Raw genomic sequence first — 19,682 nt, 5'->3', positions numbered from 1 at the left:
AGCTAGCTCATGTAATGTGCTAGTGTCAGCTAACTGAATCGCAAAATAGGATAACTTGAATTAAGAATAAAATAATGTTATGTGACACCATAAAAATGCAAAGAAATACTAACAGAAACACCCGAAAGAGAAGTGACAGCAGATACATATTTATGACCACACACTGAACTAGCAGGTTTGTCACAACACTACAACGTTACAGTCCCGAGGCCACTTTCTGCTTCATCTCCTTTGTAGTGCTAGTTCCTTCTATAGCACAAGAAATACTGTCACAGAAATATTTTATGCTGTCCAAAGTTTGAGCAAGCTAAAATTCAGATATTGGGAAATTAAATGCACAAAGACTGGATGCAAAACGTTTGACAAAACAGTATTGTTCTGGACTTGGTACTATCTGCAAACACTATACTTAAAGTTTTATAAATAACAACTAATACATTTCCTTAAGAACAGCTCACTTTTGACTATGTTAACAATGATTCACTGTCTTGTCAACGGTCTTTGAATTATCTGAGCTTTTGATAAAAGCTCTTACAGTGGTTGAAAGAAAATACAAAGCTTTTATTTTCAATGTTAGTGACAACAGGATTTGAGTACACTGGTTCGGGTAAGGATCATAAAACATAATGTCCTTTTTAATGTACAGGATAAACTGTTTTTATTGACATCGCTTTTGGAGCCATATGGGTTCTAGTCTGTATCCATCAGCCTTGTTTGCGGCTCTATGTTGACAGATTCCCTGTTTTCTCTGGTTGTCATCTGGCTTTGTCCACCTGATACCAGACGCGTGGCCGCTATCAGAGGAAGACAATACCATCAATACAATGCACAACGCCGGGATCTGCAGCACGTTTGACACCTGATTTATCTCAAGCACCCATTCAGATGAGTTAACTATCCAACAAAGAGTCCTGCGTCGGATGTGTGGGTGGGGTCTGACTCTCTGGGGAGTTTGTGGGGTTAACCTTGACATCTGGCCTCTGATCATCCAACAAGTTCAGGCCAGCTGGCCAAATAGGTCTGGTTTTCACCATAAAAACACCTCATCCATCTGCTGAATTTCTCCTCATATAAGTTTCTCCATGATCGCCTGGGGCACTTCCATTCACAGACGCGTGCGGGGTGACACTGATCCCTGCTGTGATGCCCATCCATATTTAAAGGGGAGTGCAGGTGACCTGTGGGTGGCCCTCGCTGGCACGCTTGGGCTCTCCTGCACCCACAGAACCTTACACAACACATTTGTTGGATATTTGCCTCAAATTACAGCAATATGATATAATGCACAATGAACTAATGGGCTTTAATCTAGAAGGCACCCAGATGACACGTGCCCGTACCAAAGCTGGGATCTGTGAAATTCGATCTGATGATGGACGCGTAAGGATGACAATGAGTGTGCCAATTAGCTTATGAATACAACAGGTGACAACTACATGAAGCCCAATTACACACTCGTTTGTGTTCAGTGTCTCCCGAGGCAGACTATGAGTTAACGCAGGAGGATGAAAAATTCATCACGATGGATGCTGCCAATTGTTTCACCAGATATTATTTTAAAATGAACTTTGTGAGCATGGCTGCATGCAAATGTGACCGACAGTTAAATTTAGCCTCATTAAAAAGCAAAGTTGAACCTAATTATCCAATTAGCACAGGTGGGTTCCGTCACTATTTCAGTCACCTGCAGCATTCAAAGATTGCTTCACCGAAGGGATTAAGCTGCAAGTAATTTTGTATTTTCCTGGTGTCCGTGGTTACCAACGCTACGCATCTTCCACCTTCAGCTCTAACGGTGGTGCTGTGGCAGCTGCTGCGGTCGTCGTGGTGAATGAGGCGACTCTTCAGGGACCACTAGCTGGAGATGACGGGGGAAGAGGTCATGTTTTAACCTGCTAGGTGGCGGGGATGCAAACGCAGCCACAAAGGCATCAGCCGGTAAACAACACAAGTGTTTCTCGTCCCAAAAGACTTCATGCAGACTTGTTGCACTCATAGGCAAATTCGAGGGGAGTTTTAACAAGCAATCTCTCAGTTGTCAAACGCTGCCACTTCTCTCTTTTGCCAGGAAGGCATGGGAATTTCTCCAGAACAAAAGGAAGAGCTCCTTTAAGAGAGAGGGGGGGGGGGGGGAGCTTTGACACAAATCAGCACAATCAAAAACACTAATCGTGGCTTAACTGCCAGTGAGATGAGAGTTAATTGAGAGTGGCTTTTAATTTATGATGGGACAGGTGTTAAAGGAAAGGAACAGCTGAATAGCATCAGATTCACACTGCAGAGTTTGATTAAACCGATCTGCTGCAAATTGTAAGGACGCGTAAATGTCTTTAGAGGCTTTTGATCTTTTTGCCTGAAAAAAGTGAAACAAAGCAGTTTTCATTTACAGTGAGTTTATTGAAAAGGACATTGGAGTTTGATGAAAATGAGGGTGATGATATCGAAAAAGTAATGTTTGAAACTGTAGTACAATGAGAATGTGTAAATCTTAAGAAAAGCATCACCCAATCCTCATGAATTAGTGCACCTGTTGGCACTTAATGTACAGTCATTAACAGTATTGTACTGTTAATACATACATCTTCTAGAGCCCAATTTGTTTCCAGACCTACAATAATAAAAACCCATACATTCTTGTCCGCACACATTCGGGTATGAAAGTCTTGCATATTGGCTGTCGTGGGAAAATAAACCCACACACAAAAAAAAAAAGCTCCTCTACCTTCTCAAGATGATGACATTTTGTTAACCAACCAACACACTGTAGTTAGCTACACCACAGTAAGGTAGCGCGATGAGGGTTGATGTACATGAACCCAATCGAGTTGAACCAACGGCTTCTAGATCAGGAAAATGCCATATAATTATGCAATAATATAAAGTGTTACATAATTGAAACCTGTGATTGACATGCAGAAGTGACAAGAATCCAAACACACCCATTTACTGTTTTTTTTGTTTTTTAAAATCTTATTACATGACAAGGCGGTGTGCATCAGTGCACATTGACTGCAGACCAACATGTTCGCATCAAAATGACATTTCAGGCCTCCACCATGTTGGGGCACTAAACTCAAATGAATTGTCTCGGCGTCTCTGTGCACCCGACTCCGCACAATTCTGTAAACTCAACGGAGCTCTGCTAACTGCCGAGATCTTTTATAAACACAGCCATCATTGCCTTCAAAAACTGTGTGCCACATTACAAGCACCGTCAGGGGATTTAGCGGCAGCTTAAGTCTTAGTGTCTGGCAGCTGTATGTGGCCTATGGCAAGCAGCATCATATTATCAGCAGAAGACTTAAGAGACTGCCAGAGGAGGACTGGGAGATCCGACTTGAGCTTCGTGTCATCTTCATCGGAAGGTTCGACGCATGCTTCGTCAACACGGGGGAAAAAATCCCCATATGTTTGTATTGGATTGGGTTTTTTAGGGGGGGGGGGGGGGGGGGCACCTTAAACACTTATAAAACATACTTAAATGCATGTGCAAAACAATCTGTATTAATTTAAATTACGACACAGACCACGGCCAAATTTTATAGGAATTTTTTTGCCTCAGAGCATTTTTGAGTGCTTTGCATATTAAAATACTGGCATTAATTGGATGACAAATATTATGCAAATACGCAAGAAAGAAGTATAATAATGATGCAGGTTGTTGTTCTTGTTCGCAATGCACCCTTCACAATGCCGTGCTAGAAAACGATTTGAAAAGGCTTTTCATTTAGATTTGTGTTTTAGTCTGACATCTTCCAAAGCACCGAATTATGTCAAAGCATAAAGAAAACGTAGCAATCAAGCTGAAAGACATGACAGGCTAAATCAATTCATTTGAACTACGCACCCGCCGCTTTTCATTTGAACTACATAACCTCAGGGGCCAAATGTGTTCAACATGTATCTGTTAAGACCTTATCGTTTGTCACTATATCATGAGAGCACTGCGGCGGCGCTTAGGGGCTCAATGTCGACCTGAGTGTAAATCACCTGTTCTATACTCTTGAGTTGTACTCTTTGATGCACAACACCGTCTGCACTAACTGCACCACCATCGTTGCTGTGCTAGCATGGGAAACTTAACAGAAAGCATGTTCGTTTAGCGCCAATACAAGATGTGTGGCGAATTATTTTTTTCCTTCCGTTTTACACTTTTTATTCCCACTGTTGAAATTTCATTTAGCTCAACTCGCAACTTTGACCCCAGGAAGCACACGTTCAAACACTCTGCAGCACAACAACACTGTGCAAAAAGTCAAAAGGGGGTGAAGTGATATCACAAAGTGACTATACAGTATGTACATTGGAAGTATTAAGAGCTCGGCGAGGTCCATGAACAAGCGGCTAACTACAACCACAGACTAGTTAAAGCGGCTGGTAAAAGCCTGTAAAATGAAGAGTTCACACTCCAGCACATGTAGGAAGGCAATCAGTGAGGAGAACAGATTCTTATCCACGTATCTTAATTAGTATCGCACAATACTCTTCATTTCATGAACAGATTCAAACGTGTTTGGCTTTCACAAAATCCGTTCTCCAATACAAAAGGAATTTACCCAACGTCGGTGTCACATCATCGCACAAAACCGCACAAACCGACGACAACTTCTTGTTCATAATGAAGATGTCGGCGTTTGGTCAGACCAATAGAGAGAAGGGGGAAAAAAAAACAAATAAAATCACTCATATGAAATGATCTCTTTGGATACACCAAATACTTCAAAGGCAAGCAAGGTTCAATGGCCTCGTCAGTGTACTGTATATCATTAAACATTGCAGAATTATGTATTTCAAAGCCAACCAGAATACATTCAGTAGTAGAGATTTGGGCTTCAAGTCCCTTCGGATAAAGCGACTACTTTTACAGCAGCAGAAATTAATTTGTACATGTGGCGTAACATTCAGGAAAACCTTCGATCAACACGTGTTTTGGACCGTTGACATTCCATAGATCAGCTGTGATTTGGTATCATACAGTTTAAAGGTCAGATATGGTAAAAGACTGGATACAAATGGCAGAAACAACACCGGCAAAAGGGACAAAGTGGACCATCGTCTGACAAACAGACTTTGAGTAAAGGTACTATAATACAAAGTGTGTTTTAACACTGTACATGGAGCTGCTCTCCACTAAAAAGAAACAAAAATGTAAACCTAAAACATCAGCGAGTGATTCTTCTACAACAGCTAGCTTAAGCACAGGTGATTCAAAGCGAGGCCTCTCTCCGAGATGGACCTTTATTAAGTAGTCATTTAGTTCACGTTCGTACCAGCAGTGCGACCCAGCAGATGCTCGGCGTTTGTTCGGTAGAAACTGATAAATTCACAGAATTAAACAAAAGGAGCTTAACATGGAAACAACATGTGTTGATTGAGGAGACACGTGGGATGACATGAACACTGTGAAATGAGGACAGTTAGCTTCTGACACGGGCCGTCAAACTGATACATGTGACCTCATTGGCTGTTCACCTCGATCAATTATGAGCTGATCATCATTAGTACTCTTTATTTATTTGTCTTACTGTATATGAATGGTTGAATTTGGACTGTTTTGACAATATAAAGAATGCAAAAACAGCTGAAATATACTGAGGCACGGTACACAATTAATATGCGTAAACAGATATTAATGCTGATGGGAATTACATATAAAACCTGTATCAGTACGACACAGTACGACACATACGTGAACACTTAAGAATGAAAAAGACCTCTGTGATTTGTACCGCGTTAATACAGTAGAAAGGGTGGTCGGTATCGGGATAAAGTAGCGCTTTTACCATAAAGTACCTTACAAATACATTAAAACAGTGTTCATCTGTAAATGAGCTATGACACATGTATAAATAAAGATTGTTCAGCATATATCCACACGTGCAGCTTGGTACCATTAACACAATCTTCAGCAAAAACTGGATTTGACGGAGATGAAGGCCGGTCAATCCGTGGAGGCTGCGACACAGTGAATCAAATCAACATGAAAGAGATGAGTCCGACTCAAGAGATGAGGCTAAAATGTAAACAAGAACAGAATATAAAGCAAGACACGCAAGTTGTGATTATTGCACTTAAAAAGTCCGTAAAATGATCACCAAGAAGCTTGATAGTCAATGATAGTCATCACAAATAAAGCAGAGGATGAAAAGTCAGTAACAGCAATGTACGTTTGTTCATTTAAAAGAAACAAAAAAGAATGTATGACTCAGTAAACTCGAGAGAAACCAGACTCCCAGATACTAACTTCTTACAGTAACTCTCTCCCGCTCTTTCTAAGAACTCCCATGAATCATTGAGCAGAGTTCGTCCACATCTGCAGCACAGAGGAGGCTCGCAAGCAAAGCCGACGCGGCCTCCGCCAAATGTGTTTCGTAACAATCGGTGGCAAGTTTGAGACTTGTGCTCGAGTGTAAACACGGCAACTACAGCTCCGCCTCATCCACCGTTTGGCCGCCTATTCGGCAAACCCGCGCACAAACTGCGACCGCGCCATCTGGTGAACATGAATTTGGCTGCGTTTGCACGTTAAAAGCTGCTGGTGGCAGCTGTGTGTGCAAAAGACTTCTGTGGGGTTCACAAGTGCAAGCTGTAGCGCTAAACCGAATTCTTGTCAAAATGTGGGGTTTTAAATTTGACGTGAATTTCACTCATCCTGTTTAAGTACCAAACAAAAAGAGGGCGAAGCACCTGCGTGTACTAAAATATCCAACGCATTGAAAAGAAAAGTATATCAAAACTACATCCCTAGAATAGAAATGTTCTAAAGCAAAGACATGAATGATTCATTTGGCTTTGATCAGTCCCATTCCTTCCCACTGATTCCACCACATGATATCGATGCATGAGCTACAGCTAAACCTTCATTCGATTTTTTCTTCTCTCTACTTTTTGCTAAGTTTACCCGCCTTCCTTTTGGGCTCGTAGGGTGTCCGTAGAATGCTCGGCGTCTCCTCCATGACGCGCACCAGCAGGTTGTCGATGTAGTCCTCCAGCTCCCTGATGTGGGCGTCCTTCTTCTTCACCACTTCTTTCTGCTTGATGAGTTCCTGCACCACTTCTTCGAAGGACAGATTGCTGTAGGCGAGAACACTCTCCTGCTTCGCCTCCTGAAAGTGGGAAACAAGGAAAACGCTCAATTCAACCCCCAGCAGATCTCACATGCTCCATAATCGTCATATGCTGCGTACATATTCTTTGTAAAAGTGGACTGAAATGGTCGAATGTGTGCAGCGGAGGAAAAAGGACTAATTAGACGTGTTGGCCTCACGCGACATTAACTGTCAGCTGTTTATCTCGTTTCCTGTCGCTAATAAAGGCTAATTGAGAGTTTTTAAGACGAGACAGCTGTTGAGTGTCAATGATTTCCATGGCAGATGTTATGATCCAATACTGTTTAGAAAGAGAATCAACAGCAGTGTAACCGCTCAAATGGGACTTAGGCACGACACCCCGGCAAGCAGCTAACATCTTGAGAAGGTTGTTCTCCTTTTACTTTAGTTTCAAGCAAATAAAAGCATGAAAGTATTAACAATAAAGACCTTTGTTCTGAAGGTGGTGGAAATGCCAGGCTGCATATTTCTGCAATTAAAGGTCAGGCTAACAAATACCAAAACAAGGATGCAACCCAAGCCCAGCGTGGCTCTTCGAGGACAGCCTCTTTGGACGGAGCGGCGCGGTACGGTATGTGCGGATCATATTGCGCGGCTACGAGAGGAGCTGTAATCGTTTTTAATGAGGGACCACTTTATCGCTTCGGTGCTGGGCATCCTCCCCCGAACGGATAGAGCAGCAAAGCCTTCGCCCTGTTTAAAATACCACACTTATCAGCTTCCACTCCCGTGCACCAGTCAAGCCTCGAACTGCCGGGTAAAGACAATGCAGAGGGAGGGGGGGGGGGCTTACCGGGTATCTTATCGCTTCTAACCGCGTAGAGGCTACCGCGGGGCGACACCAACCAAAATGAAATATCTGCCACTGAGATTAAATGTCCAATGCGTGGCGGGTATGGAGAACAGAGCGAGGTAACCTGTTCCTCACGCACAACACAGCACACACAAAAAAAGAAAAGGCATCTCTCCGAGAAATACTGCACTTAAGCCATCCGAGAGGGAATAAGAGAAGTGACGGCCATATGGACGTTGGTGTCACATACAAAGCGTGTGTACGTGCACACGCTCTCTCTCTCGTACACGCGCACGCGCACACGCACACACACACACACACACACACAGCATAACAATCAGGAGCTTTAGTGGCTGGTGACAAAGGCCTGGAAATGACCATGAATTGGCAAAGTAATGATGACCGTTCTTCTGCGATCAGTAGTGAGGGGAAGATAAGGCGCACACTTGGCATTCTCCAGTTGTGTCATTACAGTTTCTAATGAGCTCAGCTTTGAGAATCTAAAAGCTCAGTCCTTTGAAATCTCTCACTGCCCCCCCCCCCCCCCCCTCGCCCCCCCTCCCCGTGTGTGGTTAATTAGGGCCTTGAAGCTCAGGAAATGGGAGCTGCCATTTCTGCAAAGCACTGCGGCGTGCACGAGGGGGGGGGGGGGCACATGTGTGGATACCGACAGCCCTCAACACCCACAAAGAAAGGTGAGGAAAGCTATTATCAGCATTCTCTTTCTCATTTAGGCATCACTTCAGCTACAGCTCCCTTCGCTCCCTCATAAATACCAATTTTGCTGCGTAATAGTGTGCAGATTTGACATGTTTGTATTTCCAATTGGGAATGCAAATTTCTTTTTTTTTTTAAACAAAATAAAAAAATATAAAAAAGGGTGAAAAAAAAGTCCTTTAAAAAAGGAAAAAACACAAATGACATTTCTTTGTCTTTTCTCAACAAAAACCTCCAATTACAGAACAAGTGCAACACGTCACGATGACTGACCTTCCTGACCGAAATTTCACACCACTTCAAAATTATGATCGGATCAGAGACGATGACCGACGGGTGCAGCTGCTAATTAGCTGAATGGCAAATCTGAATTTTCGGAGGCCTCAGAGATCAACGTCACCAGCTGCTATGTCAAATAAAAAATTGTTAAGAGTTCACAATTAAAAATCTAGAATCTGCACGACGCGACACAGGAAGTAAAGACACAGCTGCAACCGCTGGGGTCATTTCCTCTCTCTTGTAAATCTTCTGTCAGGTAAAACTGATCGCGTGTACAAGCAGGGTTGTGCTGTGCGTCTTACCGGTTTCTTGCCAAAGATGTCCTTCTTCTTCTTGTGGCCAAAAGTGATGTCTTCATATCCTTTGGACTTTTTATCACTGCGAAGCAATCAAAGGGGAAGTCAGTATTCACATGAGGGCGTTACAGTGAATATTTCTGGTAGAATTATCACCACTCGACTAATAAAAAGGCTCTCAGGTGTCCATCCCTGTGCTGATAAAGCACATTTGGATATTTAGGCTGACTCACGTAGAAATAAAATATGCATGGTTTTGTGAGTAAGTTCATCAATAAATGATATATTTTAACCACCTTTTTGTGTTATAAAGGACCACTGAGCTACAGTGCGGCAAAGGAAGCAGTAAAGATGATGGACTGGTGCCCACAGAGATAAGTGGTTAATTGGGTGGTCTATCTCTGCAGAGGATCTCATTACTATAGCTCAGAGGGCTTCGTTATCGAGGCCGGGCTCTCTAAAGAGCCACTAATGACACCTTCCACTCCGATAAAGCAGAACTCAAGCCACGGGGCTCACCAACTCCTGATGGAACACAGGGAAGAGACGTAAGCAGCAAGGTGGAAACGTCTGCACAACAACGAGCGATGCTAGATTTCCATGAAACTTCATGAGAATGCTGTAACCAATATCCTGTGGTGCTTGTCTCATGGGGTAGCAAGGTCACGTGTTGGGGCCGATTTATGAAATATGATCAAGAGAGAGACGAACCTCTGCTGCACACGTGCTGAATGCAGACTCTAGCCAGGCGCATGGAGGCTACATAATAAGGCATGGAAGGACTCATATAAGAACAAATATTATATTATATTTACATTCGAAAGCCTTTCAGCGGTTTGTCTCATAAAAGCCCATTGATGAGAGCTGTACAAATCAAACGACAAGAGCATATATTGTATATGTATGTTTACCAGACAGAGGGACATTTACAGAAGTAGCTCCCTCAGGAGGAAGTATTTTATATATATATATATATATATATATATATATATATATATATATATATATATATATATATATTTATAAATAAGGCGCTCTAAGCCCGAGAGGGAAAAATGAGCAATTGGACGCGAGGCCATTTTCGTAGCGTCTCCTGGATTATATTTAATCTCAAAGAACTGACATATTTAAAAAAATAAATAATGTAGTGATGGGTTGGATGTGTTGAGGTCTACTGCTAACTGACTAATTTAGGGTTAGGGTCATAATATTGTCAGACAAAAGAGATTCAACTATGCCATGTTTAAAAACTGGTTTAAAGGGTACAGAATATATTCTTTCTAAATTTTTTTTTTAATATTTAACCTTTTTTTTAATGATGCTTGCTAGTAAATCACTTTCTGAAAAGGTGTAATATTACATCTTTTGTATTCATGGTCATTTTTGTCTTTTAAAATGTCTGTATTCACTTCGTGACAATCATATTTTGTATACTCGGTGACTAATGAATGGACCGTCTATAAGAAACCAGAAACAACCTAAAAACACCCACGCTCATGAAAACAAGTGGAAAATGTTGCGTGAGATGAATAAACGGTGTACTGGAGGACAGAAACAAGAAGCTACCTGGCTTTGTAGCTGGAGATGAACGGGTTCGTGTCTGCCTGCGAGTCTCCGCTGAAGGGGTTGGGGGAGCGCAGGTCTCCAGAGCTGCCCGAGCGGCCCGCGTTGTTGCTCTTGCGACCTTCCTTCTTCCCCGTCACGCGTTCCAGTAGGCTGACCTTCTCCTTTTTCTCCTTCCGCTCCGCCCGGTCCCACGGCTGCCCGTGCTCCCCCTCGAACGGGTTGCGGTTGCGTGGGAGCGTGGCATACTTCTGTGGCAGGGTGTCACTGATATCAGTGAAGGGGTCACTGTGCGCCTCTCCGTCCTGGTAGCCTGGCATCTCGCTCTGGGAACGCCGGTGAGGGCCGCCTGACAAAACCAAAAGCAGCACGTCAACGTATTAATATCCACCCGTCACTAATCACATTTTTTAAATGTTTTGTGATTATCCCGTGACAGAATTTGGGATGATGCAATCTGACTTTTTAATGGCCAACACCACTGATTTGATTCCATTAGAACGGGTAAATCGCAAACTGATAAATGTTTGCTTTCTGTTCATGAACCCTTTTTTAAATTGATGTTACAGTTTTACACAGATAAAATGAACTTAATTCTTAATTAACAGTTGCATTGTTTTAGTTAATTTCCAAGTTGATCTTGCGGCTCTTCCAACTAAAACCAAACCACAAAAGGAAAACAATTTTTGGAGCAATAAGGACACTTTGTTATATTATTTCTATCCTCCAAATCTGCTATTGTGTCCCTCCCACCCTCAGAGCTCTGGATAAGTTCCTCTCCTCTGCATGCCAATCTGAATAATAACAACGACGCCTGATAAAGTCAAAATTTAACTGCCTCAGATAGCTGAGCAGAGATCGGACAGTCATGGTGGAGCAGGCAGTGAGTTGAGGAATGCGTATTTATTGACTTCTATGGTCATTTGTACATTTATTAAATAGCAGACTATTCTGATAGTTGCTTGAAGCTTCCACTGGCAAAAGTATGAATTTTACTGCTTCAGCACAAAATGACCATAATGTATCCCATTCATTAGGAAATAACCTTCACCAATCAATAACCGTCATCAACAGATTTTTGGTGATGATTAGACATCACAAGACATTCTTGTCCATCCTCAAGCTTTTTGGTTGCTACACAACGCAGACAGCATAAGTGAGCAGCCAACAACATTATCACAATGCAACAATTGTGTTGGAGCTCTGTATTATTGTTTTGAAAATCGTGACTATTGTTTGCATTGATTACAGCTACAGCAAGTCAAGGACAGCGGGGGCAAATAGGAGGCCACTCTTACACTGGTTAGCATCAGAGATCAATAAAGGCCCCACCCCCCCCACCCCCCCCCCCCCCTTCCCACACACACACAGTAAACAGTGCAACTATCTACTTTACTTCAGGTTGAAATACCTTTTACTGTGACTACCTTTATATCCTATAGCTCTGGGACTTCTATCGACCTCTACTGATGGCCACGCGACACTGCAACGGCGTCCCAAGTTAAGAGCATGACAGTCCCACAAGAAAACAAACGATACTTAATGAAGACCAGGTAGACAACTAAACCTTTGTGTTAAGAGACACCATACCACAATGAAAAATAGTGTCGTTACAATGCTGCTCGGAGTCATTTTATTGCTTAAGAACGAGGCCTTTTATCCTTTATACGTAGCTGAGACACCCGTCTGTTTCCTGTACCACTGTCCTTCATCCTTAAAAAAAAGAGAATATGAGAAGGTAGCAATGACTCACTGATCACTAAGGACTTGACTATCAGGTCCATGCAGACATGTGGCAAGCAGCAATTCAAGCTTACCTATTACCCCTTAAATTATGAATTAGAAATATTGAAACAAATCTGAAAGACAGCAGCTCTGGTCCTCACCGCTCTCTTCTATGGAGTTCATGGAATCCAGTTTGGGCCTGAAGTGGGTCCCGATGAGATCCGACATGGAATGGGCCGCAGAGAGTTTGTGGGCCCCGGCGAGCAGCGGCCTCTTGGCCTTGGCTTCAGGCTGGGGTTGCGGTTCGGGTGCAGAGGACTGCTGGTTGGGCTCCGAGTCGCACATGACGGAGCGCGGCAGGATGGCGGAAGACGCGTCGCTGAAGCCGCCGCCGTCGTGTTTGCGACCCTTCATTTTGTCCTTGAGCTTGGAAAAGGGCGAGCGGGGCTTCTCCTTCATGGAGAGGTCGAACATGCTGGCCGTCATGTTGTTCCTCATGAACTGGATGCTCACTTGGATGCGGCCTCGGTCTTTCCTCTTCTTCCCCGGCTTGGACTCCAAGGAGTACCAGCTGAAATGAGAGCGGAGGACGCTTATGGCAGAGCAAATTCAATGAGACGATTTATATAAAAGAGCAGCAGGATTTCATGAAAAATCTTCTGAGTTGATTACACGTAATTCAGGAAGACAGGTTTACAAAGTCAGAGTGGGGTAAAAGTCTTTACACTATCAAACTAAATGACAAAAGGGAGAAGAAAAAAAACAGCCCACATTCTTTCTAATGTGCTCTACCTAGCTCTTTGTGGACATCACTGAAAAGGCTAATTTGAGCAGACTAATCCAAAAGCTACACACAAACGCAGGGGGCTTAAATCGTTTCAACTTTCTTTCTTTTTTTTTTGACACAAGTGAGAGTACAATTTATCATTCAGAGGATAAACATTATTCTTTGAAAACTGAACACAAGGAATAGCCTGCTGCTGAATAATATAGACCATTTCAGGCCGCGCTTGGGCTCCTATTTGTTTAACCTCTCTGCTTCTTCAACTGGAAGTAATGGGATTTATGCGTTCACTCCGAGCGAAATAAAAGTGGCATTTGCACAAATCTGGCCTTTGTTCAGAAATGCAACGACCGGCAATTGGGAAATTGCAAAGCCACGTCGCAGGACAACCCAACAGTTCATACATGCTAATGAGACATATCCTCGGTGTTACGGGGCCGCTGACAATGTCCTTTAAAGAAGCCAGCGTCGGGTTGAAACAACGACCGGTCAATGTATTCTGTCTGCTTTTGAAACATCAATCTAAACTATGGTCACATCACTCACCCACCTCCACCGTGGTGCAGTTTGATCAATTCATTGTTCTAACCCGTTAAACTGAACTGACTTAAACGGCACATTTTGCTCAGATTCATTTTTCTTTGTTTTCATGCATAATATTGATATTTCTTCCTGGATTTATGTGGATATTTGTAGTGTCCCTGGATTTCCAGCATAAAATATCCGTCATCAGTTGGTATTGTTTTTTTTAAACGCAGCTGTTGAGCGCTATTCTAAACCGTCTAGCTCGTGGCCCAGGAGCCCTGTCATGAAAGGCCTTGCCGGGTCCGATTCCCAGGCTGCGCGCCGCGCTCAGTCTGATCAGCAGCCACAGCATGCCGCTGCCGTGGGGCCGCACCTCACGTGCGTCTCAAGGCCAAGATAAACCTCCCCTGTGCTCGGAGCCACAATCCTCCCACTCGGGCCGGGACCGCTGGGAAACTCCTCACAATCAACAAACACAGGTGTGCGATAATTATGGGCTGCCTACTCGGATATCAGGACGGGCTTTCCGCCCCAGTATGTCGGTTCAAAAACATTGCGGACGGACCCGCTGTGGAGCGTGGATACGGCACCGAGGGCCCCCGGACGTTCATTGTCGAGTGCGCCTGCAGTGTGGGATTAGGCCGACAAGCAACGGGAGCGTATCCATTACTGAGCCTCGGCTGAAAAAGTGCACGGCCTCGAGGTGCATGGGCTCAGGCTCCTAAAACAAATAAGACCCATCCACACTGATTAGAACATATTGTGATTCTCCCAACTGATGGGCAAAGAGGAAGTGTGCTAATATCTTTCTCTGTTGAAATGTGCAGTGAGCTAATTAACACCAGATCCCGTTTGGTAATTCTGTTCCTGTTTGCTTAATGCGGGGTTAATAAACGTGTGCGTGCTGAACTTGTAGGGGTCAACGCCCCCAAGTTCAGCCTAATATGATGTGGCCTTTTCAACCTATGGTGGTATGTGAGAGGCGCTGACTCCACCTTTGTGCATTATCTGCTCCAGCCTTTCATACAGTCATTTCACAACGGGGACAACCCTTAACCAAGCACGCACTAGGAATAGGGAAGAGGAAACGCCAGGACGAGTCACCTGTTAAGAAAAGGGCTGACTCACTTTGAAATCAATATCAGCCCCTTAGAGACCCCCCCCCCCGCAGACAAAAATAAAAACACCAGGAGAATAAGTAAACTCTACACAGAACAGGCCAAGATTCAAACCCAGGTCACTTCGGCAGTGTGAGAAAAAGGCAACTCTCACATTCACACACCTTTAAAAACAAGTGTGTGTGTAGGAGTGACTTACAGGACATGTTTAGCCAGCTCTGCTAGTATCAATCACGCCAACTGTTTGCTCGCCATGTCAGTGATTAAGCTAAGAGTAATCTGTCAACAATGGAGGCCAATTCATGGCTGCACCTCAAGTAGAGAGTCAACAACATCGAAAGGTTCAACCACTCTGTAGTAACGGAGCACACATGTAATAACTCATCTGTGGTAGTTGTGTTGGGCAGTTTAAAACTGAAGAACTGTGACACCAGTTCACCTACAAAAAGCAAAAAAAAAAGCTGCTCTTTGAATTAAAAACACGTTTGTGTAATAAAATAAAGTCATAAAACAAGTGTATAAAGAGAATGACAGGACAATGCAATTGAATTTAAATCATTAAATCATGTGGTATGTAGGAGTTAGGTCATGGACTTAATTGCGAACAGAGCATCAAATATAACAAAAAAACAATACATTGGTGTTATTATGTGTAGCCTAATATGGCAAAAACATGTGTAGAACATCTGTAGAACCCCCCCCCCCCTAAAACTATTCTAGTTCATGCTGTAATCCACTTATGACTGGAATAGTTGTGCAAATATTTTCCACTTCCTCACAAAAGTCCAGTCGTCAAGCAGCAGCATGACTGTGAGCTGGAGTTGCAAAGTACTTGAACGCTATAAGAGTACCGCGTACAAACGAGCTCAGACACTGAACATGTGATGTTGAAGACATCTGAAATGTACCACACACACACACACACACACACACACAACACACAACCAACACACTCATCTGTGACCGTATGGATAACAGATGGATAGTAATAGAGAGTAATAGTATCATGGCGGTGGCCTTGAATTAGATTTTTCATTTTCATGTTGTCTTAAATAAACACAAAGAACATTTTTTGAGGATTTGGCATTTTGTATGGGGCGGTTCACATTTTTCTTTTGCACATTCTGCTCGAAACCTCCGGCAGAAGAGTGAAACAGTAACAGATGCAAATATAAAATGAATGGCTTGCTGTGAAATAACGTGCCTTGAGGTGAGAACTTGGACTTTACAGCTACTATATATATATATATATATATATAAAAAAACACTTACTCAGTTTTCTTCCGTTGCTTGTTGTCAAAGATTTCATTGAGGTTGATGGACCTCTGACCCAGGAACTTGTCCATCCCCACCAAGGACCGGTGCATCACGATAAGGCAGAGTTCATATACGTCTGGGTTGCCCTCCAACAGTAAACCGGGTAATTCAAACGAGGCTTCCTCTTTCCAGACGGGGGTAAGCGTCTTCTCGGCCACCGACGTCGAGTACTTCTCTTTGCCCAGCTGGATGATGGTGTAGGCATCGTTGGTGCCATTTTTGCCCTTGGGCTGTAAACCGGTTGCTTGAAGAACAGTGGCTTGGACATGGGTTGGAAACCACTTTTGAGACTGCTCGCCCAGTGACATCGTCAGCACTGGAGATCAACTGAGGGCCATTCAAAACAAACTAAATGATAATTTATGTACTTAGTGTTTTTAGGAAGCGTGATGTGCAAAAAGCAGCAAACATGGTTCACTATAGTTTGCCGTCCATGTCTGTGTGGCGTGTGCGCCGACAGTAGCAACCATTACAAGCAATGACAAGTCTGACAAACCGAGCAAGTCTCATCTTCTGTCGAATCACAGATGTCCAAGCCACCGGTGAGTCATCTGAACAAACACGAGGAAGAAACAAGACAGCGTTAGTATCTTTCCCAGAACCATAACATGACTCACAAGGGTGTACGGGGAACATCGGGTCATAAGACGGCTAATGTTTTCAGTCAGCTTTCATAGCAATAACTTGCACAAATATGTGATTTTGGAGTAATTACAGGAAATGTCACGACTAAAACAGAAGTTAGATTGTGCTGTATGATTTAGTACAGTAACTATTAATAGAGCTCCCTATGCTGGAGTATCAAGAAGCAGATGATCTCATCCAGTGACACATTTGGTGCTGGTCCATTGTCACTGACTCAGTGGGATGATGTTTATTGTCTTCTCTCCAAATGCATCTCTTTTTTTTTAATACAGGGCTGAGAATAAGAAACTGTAATGTTACTAGCAGCAAGAGTGGGTGTCTGTCAACGTGTACTTGTCACTACCTGTGAGCAGCACCAGGTTTTATATCTCTAGTCGACTCCTCTCTAAGGTTTGTGTCTCTGGTGTTCAGTATGAAATGAGACTGGGTTTCATTCACACATTTAACGTTATAAGAAAACTCAGCTGCATATCACAGATTTGACACAGCCACGTGAGTTGCATTAGGGTGGAATTTACTTTGAAGTGAGCATTTATCCTCCGGTTTGTCACAACGAGCCGAACTGCTATGTAACTAAACGGCTGCTCTACTTCCAACAGCAACCTAAAAACACAACGAAGCCATATTAACGCATTGTCATTTTTGCAGAATAACGTTAGCTATGTGCTGCTAGCTGCTGAGCTAGCAAGCACACACAGAGCATCTCTCTCTCACATACACACACACAGCTGCTTACCTCGGTGTCATCGTCACCGACACGAGGAGGACATTCAGAACTTCAGCTCAGCGGAGTCTGGCTTCACAAATACATTCGTGCGACGGTTCCTGAGGAAAACGCCAGCTAGTGTTAGTTGTCGCTACTGCCGCTGTTGTTGCTATCCATCGCTATTCACTCCTGTCGGGCCAGCGACGAGCTTTACTTCCTAGTCTGACGTCACTTCCACCTCACCCCGGTGGAAGTTCAAGCAGGGGGAAAATAAAAAAGGTGGTGGCACGCGCTCGCGCGCACGCACACGCACACACACGGTCGCGCACTACAAACTGCGGCTGCAAAGCTTCTATAATGTTGATAAGACACTTTAACAATTGTGGTTAATATTGCAATACGTACAAATAGAGAGAAAGACAGAAAAGAAACACGAAAAAGAAGAAGAAGAAGAGACGTTTTCCCGCTGCCGGTGTTGAGTTGTGGGTATGCTGCACAGGTAGGCACTAATGAGAGGATATATAAATTATTTTCTCCTCTGTGAGATATGGTTATATATGGGTGTGTGCTCGGGGGGGTGCACTTTACTTGAGAGAGGTAAATCATACAAACATGGGAAGTGCTTTTGTCTCATGAGTGGGACATGGAGGTGCAGATAAGGGGTTCACTTGAATGAACACAGACATGCTTGTCACCCCACTTGACAAGTGCATCTTAACCAAACACACCTGCCCATGTTGGTTTTATCGTTCTGCAGTGCAGTGTGTACACACACCACCAGCCCGAGGCTCCGCCTGGGCCATCCATCAAACTGAGATTATTGCACTTATCTAGAGTACATCTCTGAATGAAATGCTGAGGCTTAGTGAAATATTGGCCTGTACAAAAATGTGAGTCAGATAGCATTTAATACATTTGAGGATCTCCCCCTCATGTTTTGCATTAACTGTTGGTGTCAACATTAAGTGAATGATGACAGCACAATGTCACCTTGTCAGGATGTGGATGTGGCAAAAAAAAAAGTAGGCTATAGGTGTCACTGTGAAGTGGCTTTTTTAAGGTAAAAACTTATTTTCACCACACAGATGCTACTATTTTAACCAGTGTTCAACCAACCAAATGATTGATAAACATTTTAATAATAAAATACATTTATACAAACAGCATGTTTTGAAATTGAATTTCAAGTTGCACACAATGTGTCTCAGGGTTTCTATTCCATCATAAAATCAAACCATCCCGGTTTCCCATTTTTATTTTATTTCCCCCAAATAGCTGAACATCCTCTTATTCCGACAGTATTGACAATATTCTAGATGTCGTGTGCCTCATTTTATACCCATTTCCCCCAAAATCAGCCTGACGTATTTGCTATTTTTGGAGAGAAGACTTTAAGGTTGGCAATATGATAATATAAAATGTGAGATGATACACATTTATCAACCATTTGTCACCGTTAATGCTGTTAGCTCTCCCTTTCCCCTCTGAATCAGCGAGCAGAGCGGTTTTATTCATAGATTTATATTTATCTATGTATATTTGCATCAATGTGAAGATACCTGAAGAAGATATTCAATAAAAACAGACAATGTTAATTGTTTTCCAAAAGGAAAGTATCTCTCTCTCTCTCTCTCTCTCTCTCTCTCTCTCTCTCTCTCTATCTATCTATCTATCTATCTATCTATCTATCTATCTATCTATCTATCTATCTATCTATCTATCTATATATATATATATATATATATATATATATATATATATATATATATATATATATATATATATATATAAATAAATAAATAAATAAATAAATAAATAAAGTTTGGCTGCGCACCGTGACTGTTAAAAATAAAGGTACCGGACAGCATTCTGAAGATTCTTGCTCTTGAGTGTATGGTGGCCAGTAAGGGACAAAGTTTGAAGACAAGCAAAACCGGCCACTGTTTCCAACTGAAGGAGAGATCGGATAAGGCTGCCCAGTCTAACAATGGAATATGCTTAAAGTACTCACTCTGCACAGCTCTGGGATGTCTCCAGCCCTTCTCAGGAATACTTTATTATCTGTGGTGGATGGCAATGGCAGGTTGAGCCGAAGGAAATAACCA

The 19,682-nt window shown here is 42.9% G+C and overlaps 1 protein-coding gene across 1 annotated transcript; it reads right to left on the bottom strand.

Annotated features, from left to right (window-relative positions):
* Positions 1–2,392: 2,392 nt before the first annotated feature.
* rab11fip2 (RAB11 family interacting protein 2 (class I)) lies at positions 2,393–17,751 on the bottom strand. Its single transcript, XM_079168976.1, has 6 exons — positions 17,608–17,751; positions 16,182–16,777; positions 12,644–13,053; positions 10,761–11,106; positions 9,201–9,276; positions 2,393–7,106 (listed from the first exon to the last, which is right to left on the bottom strand). The coding sequence occupies exons 2-6, from the start codon at positions 16,532–16,534 to the stop codon at positions 6,882–6,884; spliced, it is 1,410 nt and encodes a 469-aa protein (XP_079025102.1). The 5' UTR covers positions 16,535–16,777; positions 17,608–17,751; the 3' UTR covers positions 2,393–6,881.
* Positions 17,752–19,682: the final 1,931 nt, after the last annotated feature.

The sequence above is a fragment of the Pholis gunnellus genome (assembly GCF_910591455.1).
Source record: "Pholis gunnellus genome assembly, chromosome: 11".
Lineage (NCBI taxonomy): Eukaryota > Metazoa > Chordata > Actinopteri > Perciformes > Pholidae > Pholis > Pholis gunnellus.
The sequence above is the reverse complement of the archived record's forward strand: the minus strand, read 5'-3'. Positions and strand labels throughout refer to the sequence as shown.